The following is a 12,327-nucleotide window of genomic DNA, read 5'->3' as shown; positions in this document are numbered from 1 at the left end:
CTGAGGGCGTCTGTTCTTCGCTCAGACAGGACGGGGTTAAAGGAGCCACTGATTCGGGGGCTCTGGCTCACTCAGGCCAGGGGGAGGGAGGGGTACAGAGTGCAGGATGAGCCTGCGGCAGCAGAGGCCAGTGGGATGTTGCACCAGCCTGAGGTGCACCGTGTGTTCTCCCGGGGAAGTTGTCCCTGGATCATGGGACCCTGGCAGTGGCGGGCTGCACAGGCTCCGGGGAGGGGAGGTGTGGATAGTGACCTGTGCTTGCACACAGGCTTCTTGGTGGCTGCAGCAGCAGCCTTAGCGTCTCATGCCCGTCTCTGGGGTCCATGCTGATAGCCGCAGCTCGCGCCCGTCTCAAGCTCCTTTTTTTTTTTTTTTTTTTGGTATGCGGGCCTCTCATTACTGTGGCCTCTCCCGTTGTGGAGCGCAGGCTCCGGACGCGCAGGCTCAGTGGCCATGGCTCACGGGCCCAGCCGCTCTGCGGCATGTGGGATCTCCTCGGACCAGGGCACGAACCCGTATCCCCTGCGTCAGCAGGTGGACTCTCAACCACTGCGCCACCAGGGAAGCCCCTCGAGCTCCTTTAAGCAGTGCTCTTAATCCCCTCTCCTTGTGCACCAGGAAACAAAGAGGCAAGAAAAAGTCTCTTGTCTCTTCGGCAGCTCCAGACTTTGCCGGGACTTCCTCCCGGCTGGCCGTGGCGCAGGCTGTGTTCACTCCACCAACCCGTCCTCTCTCTGGGATCTAAGCTCTGAAGCCGGAGCCTCAGCTCCCAGCCCCCGCCCGTCCCAGCGGGTGAGCAGACAAGCCTCTTGGGCTGGTGAGTGCTGGTCGGCACTGATCCTCTGTGCGGGAATCTCTCTGCTTTGCCCTCCACGCCCCTGTTGCTGCGCTCTCCTCTGTGGCTCTGAAGCTTACCCCCTCCGCCACCCAATCTCCGTCCGTGAAGGGGCTTCTAGTGTGTGGAAACCTTTCCTCCTTCACAGCTCCCTCCCACTGGTGCAGATCCTGTCCCTATTCTTTTGTCTCTGTTTTTTCTTTTGCCCTACCCAGGTACGTGGGGAATTTCTTGCCTTTTGGGAGGTCTGAGGTCTCCTGCCAGCATTCAGTGGGTGTTCTATAGGAGCAGTTCCACGTGTAGATGTATTTCTGATGTATCTGTCGGGAGGAAGGTGATCTCCGCGTCCTACTCTTCTGCCATCTTCTCCTGTCTCTGTATAGGTTGTAAAGAGAGAAATAACTGCTGATTGAGCTCCTGTTTATCACAATATTAAGAGAATGCCTTTAAAAAAAAACAAAGCCAGGGGGTTCCCTGGTGGTCCAGTAACTAGGATTCCTTCCAGGCTTTCATGCTGTGGCCCAGGTTCAATCCCTGGTCGGGGAACTGATATTCTGCAAGCTGCACAGCAAGCCAAAAAAAAAAAAATTTTTTTTTAATTAAATTAAATTTAAAAAAAAATCCAGTATATTAAGAATACAAAGAAAAAAAAAATGGTGTCAAAAGCTCCTGAAAGGAACTTTAAGGAAAATCTTAAATTCATTAATGATGATGGAGTTGTGAAGATAAAAACTCTCATTAGGGCTTCCCTGGTGGCACAGTGGTTGAGAATCCGCCTGCCTACGCAGGGGACATGGGTTCGTGCCCCGGTCCAGGAAGATCCCACATGCTGTGGAGCGGCTGGGCCCGTGAGCCATGGCCGCTGAGCCTGTGCGTCCAGAGCCTGTGCTCCGAAATGGGAGAGGCCACAACAGTGAGAGGCCCACGTACCACACACATACAAAAAAAACAACTCTCATTAGAACGATTAGAGAACTACATAGGAGTTGAGGTAATAGAAACAAAAAGAGAGAGAAAATGCTCATAAAAGTTTAGCCATAAAGCATGAGGAAGAGAAATGGTAGAAAATGTACTAGATCATAGAGTGAAGGGTAGCTATTTTATGAAGTACACAAATTTTATTGATGCTATTTGTAAAACAGATTAAAAGACTGAAGATCAATGATGTGGGTGGTTTATCATCAATACATTTACAAAACCAAGAATAAAACCCCTCAGAAGCTAAGTCATGGGAAAATCATTCTTAGCTGGCATTAATGGAGGGATTGACCCTAAATTGAGGGGAGGCATCACTACCTTCTCAACATAAGGGAGCCCATATTTATTTTAGATTTGGGAGGGAGAGGGTATTGTCAAATAAAATCAAATAATGATTTTCTTTTCTCTGTATAAATGCAGCAGAATGTTAATATAGATAGAAGTAATCCTGGGGAACTTTATATAAAGTAACAAATAGTTTTGAGATTCTTGAGGTTTTCGCTGAATATATTAAGCTAGGAACACCAAGCTGGACAGGCAAGTAGCAGAAGTTGGGAAGGTGCTGCTGGAATAGGGGACAACTGGAGCATTCAGGTAAAGTCCTTGACCAGGATTTGGAATCTTTTAAATAAGAGATCAGTAATGACAGCTCTTGAAGCAGATGGACTAAACATATATAATTAGTAGGACTAATTAGTAGGACAATTCAGGCTAGAAGAGGTCCTAGGTTATCTGGACATTCCCCAACTAAGTGATGTGAAGTTTGCAGGTGGTGGCAGTTAGTAAGGCTAATAAGTAATCAAAATATGGAGTCTTTTTAGCCAACAGGAGCAATGGAATGTTAGAGCAGTGATTGTTGAGCTCAGGAATTATGTAGCTCTGAAGAGCAGAGAATGTGTTTGTGAACCTGATGATGGATCTGGCCTTCCCCTGTATCTGCACCTTATGCTCCCTGCTGTAAGTGGCTGGCATGTGCACCTGGGCCAAGGGTTATTGGGGTAGGGTGCAAGTACACTTCCCTAACTGTTGGGATCTAGTGGTTGTGCTGTAAGGACAGTTCCCATTAGAACTATAAATAGGAATTATGTGTTCCACTACAAACGGCCTATGACACACCATGAAGATGCTACTGAGTTCATAATAAGAATTCAAGTGGGGTGAGTGTACAAAGCAAAAATAAGATTTTAAGAAGCCCATAGCATTCTGGATGTCAGATCAGAGAGTGCAGATTGGGCTTCCCTGGTGGCGCAGTGGTTGAGAGTCCGCCTGCCGATGCAGGGGACACGGGTTCGTGCCCTGGTCCGGGAGGATCCCACATGCCGCGGAGCGGCTGCCCGTGAGCCACGGCCGCTGGGCCTGCGCATCCGGAGCCTGTGCTCCGCAACGGGAGAGTCCACAACAGTGAGAAGCCCATGTACCGCAAAAAAAAAAAAAAAAAAAGAGTGCAGATTTAGGGTAAAAAAACAAAAATAGGGACTTCCCTGGTGGTCCAGTGGGTAAGACTCTGTGCTCCCAATGCAATGGGCTTAGGTTCAATCCCTGGTCAAGGAACTAGACCCTGAATGCATGCTGCAACTAAGAGGTCCGCATACTGCAACTAAGATCCTGCGTGCCACAACTGGGACCTGGCACAGCCAAAATTAATTAATTAATTAATTAAAAAATAAATATTAAAAAACAAAAACTTAAGATTAAAAAAAATCTTAGAACTACAGTTCAGCTCTGCAATATGTGTTCCCTTCAAACAAAAGGGAACTTATAGGCATACCTCATTTTATTGTGCTTTGCAGATACCGAGTTTTTTTTTTTACAGATTGAAGGTTTGTCGCAACTCTGCAACAAGCAAGTCTATTTGTGCTGTTTTTTCCCAACAGCATTTGCTCACTTTATGGCTGTGTCACATTTTGGTAATTCTTGCAACAATTCAAACATTTTCATCATTATTATATTTGTTATGATCTTTATCAGTGGTCTCTGATGTTACTATTGCAAAAAAATATGACTCACTGAAGGCTCAGGTGATGGTTAGCATTTTTTCTTTAGGACTAAAGTACCTTTTAAATAAAGTATGTCCATTGTTTTTTCAGACATCATGCTATTGCACACTTAATAGACTACAATATAAACATAACTTTTATAAGCACTGGGAGACCAAAAAATTCATGTGACTTCCTTTACTGAAATATTTGCTTTTTTGCAGTGGTCTGGAACCGAACCCACAACATCTGAGGTATGCCTATAGTGAGGCTCTTTGTAAGAGATGGTGGCTGAGCAAATGGAACATGGAGACTGCAGCAAAGGTTCTCTGGGCTGATAAAAGTGTAGGTGGAAATTGTGCAAGGAGGAAGTCACCATCAATGGTCTTAATAAAAATTCCATGCAGAGACGATCCTAAAATTTAACTCCAAGTTTAATGGTAAATATTGATATGAAGATTTTTAAAACTGGTTTTAATATTTAAGAATCTCACAATAATTTCAGAGCCAAAGAAAGATTAATCAGCACTTTGTATTTTCCGAATTTACTTTAGATTATCAGGCTTCAATAACGTCATGCTGCATAATTTAAGTGCTACTCATTTCTCTCACTATACCTGGGAATAATTATCACATCCTAGATACTGCAGTTCCAAAAGTATTGTAGTTTGTAACAGCTGTACTCTCTTGAGGGTGGTCTTTGGGCCTACAAAAAAAACCTGGCATCCAAGGTACTTATTAGGACCACAGATGCCAGCAGTCTTTCCCAGAAGGCCTTGTACATTGTATGGCTTTTTCTGACACCAAATATGCTATTCCAACACCAATTCTCCAATTCTCCAACACCAACTGGGTATCCTACAATTCAATTCAATTCTGACACTAACTACTTGGAGTTAGTGCAGACCCCACCCGTTAAGGACTCAGTCTCATGAGACTTCCAGCCACAAAATGGGTCCCAAGGCTAGCCCCACTTCTGCCAAGTCGACTACAAGTCTGGTTTGATAATTTGCTAGAATGACTTATAGAACTCAGGAAAATGCTATACTTACAATTACAGTTTATTATGAAGGACACAAGTCAACAGCCAGATAAAGAAGTGAGGTCCAGAACCCCAAGCACAGGAGCCTCTAACCCAGTGGAATCAGGGTATATCCCCCTTCCTGGTTGGATGAGTTTACCAACATGGAAACTCCCCAAACCCTACTACTGTTTAGGCATTTTTTACTAAGGTGTCATTACATAGGCACAGTTGACTAAATCACTGGCCATTGTGATTGAACTCAATCTCCAGCTCCTTCCCCTCCCCCAGATGTCAGTGGTGGGGCTTAAAAGTTCTAACCCTCTAATATCTGGTGACCAGCCCCCATGCTAAAGATATTTACAGGCCTCCACCTTGAGTCATTTCATTATCACACAAAAAAACACTCTTATTACTCAGGAAATTCCAAGGGTTTTAGAAGATCTCTGCCAGGAACTGGGGACAAACATCAAATATTTACTTTTTTATTTTACCACAGATAGGAATACAGCTTAGAAAAAAAATGCAGTAAGACAGACTTTCTTACACCATACTGTTCCCTGAGACCCTCATGACACCTGTCCACCTGTTCAAACTAGCAAAGCCAAATTCTATTTTTTTTTTCAAATTCTGTTTTCAACTACCCCACATAGTGAATAAAACTGTTAAGATTAAAGGTGACTTAAACAATAAGATTTTTATTATTGTACAAATCAGAGCAACATGCAGCAGATCGTTCCCAGGTTGGCGACTTGGAGGACAGAAAATGCTTCAAAAGTACCACCCTTAAGACCAACAACACCATGAAGAAGGAAAACTTTACAAGCCACCAGCAGTTCCCAGACTGGGTCCTTTGGGCCAAACTGGGTCAGGTCCATGCCATAACTAGTTAGAGAGAACGGAATGGGAACTCCCTAGGGGCTTGGACTATGATTTCCTCTAGAGAATGGGAGAGACAGAACAAACATGTGTCTTCTCTGAGCATGCTGTGGTGACTGATGCACACTATGAGGACCTGCCAGATGGCAGAGGCAAGTTGACTTCTGCCACAGAACCTGGCAGTGACTTAATCATGGCAAGATTCCTGAGCAGGTAAAATATGAAATGCTGCTCCTGAAAATTTCTCACATACCTGGAACTCATGGCAGATGGCTCCTCATAGAGGCTCTCTAGTGTTATCACAATGAGCAGAGAGAAAGCACATTCCCTGAAGGTCTAAGGCATTATCTTATGTAGATTTCCTCATGCAGAAGGTATTTTTTCCACATTAGCTGAATTCCTAAAACTTAGATCTGAGTTGTGAGATTTTGGTGTTGAATCAGAGCAGACTGTCAACTGAAGGCTTTCTCATGTTGGCTGTACTCTTGAGGCCTTTATCTAGTGTGAAGTTTATGGTGCTGAATGAGGCTGTAGTTTTGGCTAAAAGACTTTCCACATTCACCGCATTCATAAGGTCTTTCTCCAGTGTGAATTCTCTGATGTAGAATGAGGCTGAAGCTTTGGCTAAAGGATTTCCCACATTCCCTGCACTCATAAGGCCTTGCTCCTGTATGAACTCTTCGGTGTTGAATGAGGCTGGAGCTTTGGCTAAAGGATTTCCCACATTCACTGCATTCACATGGCCTTTCTCCAGTGTGAATTCTGCGGTGCTGAATGAGGCTGGAGCTTTGGCTAAAAGATTTCTCACATTCACCACATTCATAAGGCCTTGCTCCTGTGTGAATTCTCTGGTGCTGAACAAGGCTGGAACTTTGTCTAAAGAATCTGCCACATTCAGTACACTCATAAGGCCTTGATCCAGTGTGAATTCTCTGGTGCCGAACAAGTTTGGATCTGCACCCAAAAGCTTTCCCACATTCGGCACACTCATAAGGCCTTTCTCCAGTGTGAATACGTTGGTGCTGAACAAGTTTATATTTGAAACTGAAGGCCTTCCCACATTCACTGCATTCAAAAGGCCTTTCTCCAGTATGAAGCGTCTTGTGCCGAAGAAATGTGTGCTTGTAAGTGAAGGTTTTCCCACATTCACTGCACTCATACAGTCCTCCAGAGTGAATTCTTTGGTGCTGAACAAGTGTACGTTTGCGGCAGAAGGCTTTCCCACATTCACCACACTTGTAAGGACTTTTTCCACACTGAAAGGCCTGCTCACAGCCAGTACTGCTGTGTACACTCAGTACCGCTTTGGGAGTGGCCTGGTACTGGAAAAGGCCCACAGTGTCCTTTCCACCCTCCCCACAGGTAAAAGGCTTCCCTGACAAATAGATTCCGTAGCTCTTCACAAAGGAGGTCCTGTTCATACCCTTGCTGCACGGTTTTTCCCCACTGTGCTCCTTCTGGTGCTGGTGAAGATTCGCCCGGAAACAGAATTGTTCCCCACATGCTACATATGTACACGATTTCTGCCCAGTATACATTCCTTGATGCTCAGCCAGGTACAAAACGTCCTTCATGACAGGAACACACATCTCACAGAGATGAGCTTTCTGGGTTGACGGATCTGGCTTTAGAGTCCTGATTTGTGGCATTCTTTCCTGAGAAACACTCTGTCCTGAAGGAGCCTTGTCATTCTCTATGCCACACAAACAACCTGAAAACAGAAAAATGCTAGTGATGTACGTGGGGACTTCACTTTGGGGACTGGTGGCAGCCACATCACAAATATGTGTTTGATACACCAAAGAATGAATACATGAGGTGGTTTTCAGGATGATGGAGTTGGAGTAAGGACGAGGAAGAGGCTGTTTTGCAGTACTGGGACTCTAAAAGGTTACAGAAGTAGGGAAGCCTCACAAGATGAAAAAATGTTAAGAATGTGATGCAGCACAGTGAGGAAAGGCAGGCAGTTTTCAACTCACTCCTCACACCTTGAGCAGTGCTTTAGCTGCTGCTAACATGTGAGTGTTGTACAGAAATTTTTGTCCAGGGATAGAAAAATCCATTTTCAAATGACTAACTGGTGTTCAAGGACTATCAAGGATATGTGCACACCACCTGTTACATGTGAGCCAACACTGGAGAACACTGCAGAGGCAGCAGTAGAGAAGAAAAGGTAATAGGTGGAGGCAGGAAAGTTGGGTATAGCCAGGGGCCAGAAGTCAGAGTTAAAGTGACAAGCTGGCCAAGTATAAAGAACGGGGAAGAAGAGATGGAAATGAGGTGTGGCACCCAGCAGTGGCACCAAAACACTAGTTTGCACAGGTTCCTGGTATGATGTGAACACAGCCCTGATGTCATGTCCTTGCCAGGCCCCCTCTAGCCCATCGTGCCACAGTGGGCCATTCTATGAAGCACCCAGGACTCTCCCCTGCAACCCATATTAACTACATGGGACTTAGAAAATTCAAGTCCTAAGGGACAGGCAGGACAGGCAAGTGGCCAGTTCCAGCCCAAAGAAACATCACATAACAGAGCACACAAAACTAAACGTTACAAAAAGAACCTCAGATGAGGGTATCACAAACACAGCTCATGGTGCACCTAAGTAGTGCCCATGCCCAGTGATGTGCAATTCTTGGCACAGGCAGGCATGAAAGAACTGCCAGAAGAAGGGAGCAAAACCTAGGAACCATGGATCTGGAAAGTCACCCAACTAGGGAGGAGGCAAGCAAGATGGGACCCATTTGGCTTCCTACTAGACTTCGGAGCAGCAGGTATTAGGTCTCCAAGGAGAGAAAAGGACAGTGTAAACAACCCAGCCCTAGCAACAGCAGCACTTTCCAAAGGAACTAGGAAAGGAACTAGTCCCCGTGGTTTGGATGCAGGAAGGACAGAGCAGCCCCTAAGGAAAGCAGAAAGGCAAAGTCTAGCCCAGGTCATAGGTGTGGGTGTGCAGGCCTTACCCAGTGAGGATATAAGTGTAAAGATCTCCAGCATCACATCATGGTACAGGTGTCTTTGAGCCTCATCAAGGAGACTCCATTCCTCCCAGGAGAAGTACACAGCCACGTCCTCCAAAGTCACACTGCCCTGTCATAATGGGGACAGATAAAACCACTGGTCCTCTCTCCTGAGGACGCACAATCCATCCTGCACACATCCAGCCCATGCCCAAGTTTCTTCCAGGCTCCCCACTTCAGATGAGATACCAGAACCTGATGCCACTGGTACTGCTCTCTCCTCATGGTTCCATTAATCACTGTGCCCAGCCCTCAGCAACTACAGACAGGTAGGCAGAGAGATGCCATCAGAGAGATGCTCAGGGACAGAACTGCAGGGCTCCATCTCTTCCTGCCAGACAATTTCCAGGGGGTCTTCCATATCATGTCTCACAATAAAATGTGGAGTCACCCATCACCCTTGCCAGGCAATTTCCAAGGGGTCTTCCATATCATGCCTCACAACAAAATGTGGAGTCACCCATCACCCTTAAGTCCCCTGTACCAGGGCCCAGGGGCCATCAATTCATGCTCCCTCTCTCCACATGTACCTCCCTCACATCTCTAGACCCCACGGTTGCATCCTCACAGCTACTGTGAGGATGAGCTTTCTGGGTTGACGGATCTGGCTTTAGAGTCCTGATTTGTGGCAACAAACTGCCAACTCCCTGTCCCACACTATAGTCATCTTCTTGGACTCACCCCACAGAACCTGGCAAATTCAAACAGAATCCAGTTCTACCCAAGACCTCTGATGGATCCCAACCCCACTTGAAGGCCTTTCTGCCTGTTTCTAATTCTAGCTTCAACGTTAGTCATACAGAACCACATGTGTATTTCAGATACCCATAACCCTCTCCTACTTCTAGGCTGTACTCATTCCCTCAGAAGCCACAATCCTCCTCTCTCCACCTAACCCTCATTAAAATCCCAGCCACAATGGTACCCACACTAGGCATAGTGATTCTCACAGATGACCACATTTGCCCATTATGTTATCTACATTATCTACTGAAACATCCCACCAAAGCTCACCACAAAATTCTAGCAAATGCATCTTATCTCTGTTAGTTCTCTGCCTCTGCATCTGTTTGTCTACTCTTCCTTTGGAAGTCTTGGACACCTGCCAACACCTCCGGCCCCACACATACTGCCTTCACAGCTATTTCTCTCCCACATCTGTGTTTATGATGTCCCTAACCCCCAACCAGGTGCCCAAGCAATAGATCAATTCTCGGAACTCATACACTTCTTTCTGACCTGCTAGTAACATTATTGCCATGGCCTGAATTCCACCTTCTAAATACAATCTATAGTTCCACACTGGTGCAGACACTAGCCACCACTTTCAGATGTCTCCATCCTGAACCACACCCCAGATTTCCAGACCTCTGTGTCCAGCTGCCCACCTGATGCCACTACTCATTTGTTTTCTGAAAAATCTCATAATTTTAACACAGCCGAAAACAAAATTCCTGATATCCCCAATGAAAATCACTCTTACTACTGATTATCTCATCTCAGTTAATGAAGCTTCCAGTCTTTCAGCTGCTAAGACCAAAACTTTAGTGCCATCACTGACTCTTACCGTTCTCTCTCCCACCCTCAAAATCAGAAAATCTGGGCAGCCCTTCTTAAATAATGGATCCAGAATCCAACCACTTCTTCCAACTCCACAGCCACTACTCTGGTCCATGAACATGCACCAGGACTTCTGCAGTACCTTCCTCCCTGGTCATCCTTCCTCCTCCCAAAGTCTGTTTTCCACTCTGTAACCAGATGGAGCCTGTTTAGACCTAAGTAATATCATCTCCTTCCTCTGATCCAAATCTCCCATTACCTCCACAATAGATGCCCAACTTCTCAGACAGACACATTACAAGACTGACTCCTGTCCCCTTGCTCTCTGTTGCTAAAAGAAAGGACACCTGCTGTGCCCTGTTCCCAGTTTGTGGACACACTACCAAACATTTGAACATGCTGGTACCTGTTTCTGGGATAATCTTCTACACCAGTTTTCACAGATAACCAGAAAGCAACTCTTCCATGAAACCCTTGGCCCGGACTAGAATGCGTCTAGAGGATTTCTCCCAGGTCCCCAAACCCAAGGGCTGGGAGAATGGCAGGTGAAGAGTCCCACAACACCACAATCTCAAGTTCATATGAGTGAGATCCAAACCAGTGAGGGCCTGGGACACCCTCCACTTCCCTGTGTAGGTTCCATAAGTGCTTCCTCAGCCATGGAGACCTGTGGGCAGAAGCAAGCCATAAAGGTGTATTCCAAGGGGCTCAAAACTCCCTGTACCCCTCGCCAGCCCTGGAGGCCAGATGACCTTGGGCTAAAAGACTAAACTCTCTGCTTCAGACCTCAGTGCTGCCTCTTCCCAGTTCTATGTTGGACAAGGACTCAACCTCCCTGTGCCTCACTACCCTCATCACCCCCATTCCAACCTGTTCTCCCTCAGAGTAGCTCTTGGAAAGCTTTTAATACACTAAATCAGACTATATCCCTCTTCTCTTCACAACGCACCATGGCTGCCAGGGTCCTCAGAACGGAGGTACAAAACCCTCAGCTTGACAGTGCAGGTGTGACTCCACTTCACACTCTCCGCTCCATGCAAATACAAGACAGTTCCAGGTTTCCCGAATCCTCCCGCCTCAGTCCCACCTCCAAGCCTTTGCACCTACCGGTCCCTCCGCCTGTCACCCTCTCCCACGCGCCATCACACTGTCAGAAACAAAGCCCATCCACGACCGCCTCACCGTCCTGGACACCGCGGCCTGAGCTGCGGGCACGTGGCCAGGGGATTTAGTGTTTGCTGGGGTGAGGGCGGTTAGGGCCCGGAGGACGAGCGTTTACCTGAGGCGGGTCCCTTAGCGCCGCCACCGCCATCGGACTCTGTGGGCGGAGCTGGGCCGGTTGCGGCGGGAGAACAGAGGGGACCCAGCCACGGCCGGCCCTATCCAGGGTCTGACGCGGGACACACAGGGAGGTGTCGCCGAACCTCAGACTCGCCTCTGTGCAACGGGGACACCTCCACTCGGACCTCCTTAATTCAGTCATCTCAGGCCCCACGGAGCGCTCCGGAACTAGAACAAATTCAGAGCAATTAAAATGGCCGCCACAAGAAGGAGGCCGGAAGTCCCGCCCCGATGAGACGCGCATGCGCAGGAACGTCTTTACCCTGGGTTTTCATTGGCTTAGACACGCTGCCTCTCGGCGCACAGTCCTCTAGGAAATGTAGTTCTCAGAGGTCTAGCTATGGCTCCAGCTGGTGGTCCCACCTCCACAAACCAGAGGCACTGCGAGGGATCTAACTAGGCTGGAGGAGAGGCTTTCGTTACTTCTTAGAGTGGCTGTAGGGAGACTTATGGGGAGTGTTGTCGGCAAGTAATCACTAAAAGTTTTCAGAAATACTATTTCAGACCCCATGAAGCATGTTCCCAGATGGTAAAAGTAATATTGTAGGTGCTCCCAAAGTCTACAGATACATACTGGGCATATACCCTGAGAAAACCATAATTCAAAAAGAATCATGTACCACAATGTTCATTGCAGCTCTATTTACAATAGCCAGGACATGGAAGCAACCTAAGTGTCCATTGACAAATGAATGGATAAAGAAGATGTGGCACATA

At 46.8% G+C, this 12,327-nt stretch overlaps 1 protein-coding gene across 1 annotated transcript in view; it reads right to left on the bottom strand.

The window, feature by feature from the left end:
- LOC112061846 (zinc finger protein 530-like) overlaps positions 1–12,327 on the bottom strand; it is a 28,962-nt gene continuing 16,635 nt past the window's right edge. The window contains exons 4-6 of the mRNA XM_024116953.3: positions 10,035–10,044; positions 5,943–6,854; positions 1–1,210 (exon numbers count right to left, since the gene is read on the bottom strand). Of these exons, the coding sequence (XP_023972721.2) occupies positions 6,184–6,854; positions 10,035–10,044 (681 nt within the window). The 3' untranslated portion in view covers positions 1–1,210; positions 5,943–6,183. The remainder of the gene's footprint in view (positions 1,211–5,942; positions 6,855–10,034; positions 10,045–12,327) is intronic.

Source organism: Physeter macrocephalus, chromosome 17, assembly GCF_002837175.3.
Source record: "Physeter macrocephalus isolate SW-GA chromosome 17, ASM283717v5, whole genome shotgun sequence".
NCBI lineage: Eukaryota > Metazoa > Chordata > Mammalia > Artiodactyla > Physeteridae > Physeter > Physeter macrocephalus.
Note: the sequence above shows the minus strand (reverse complement) of the source record. Positions and strands in the feature narration are given on the sequence as shown.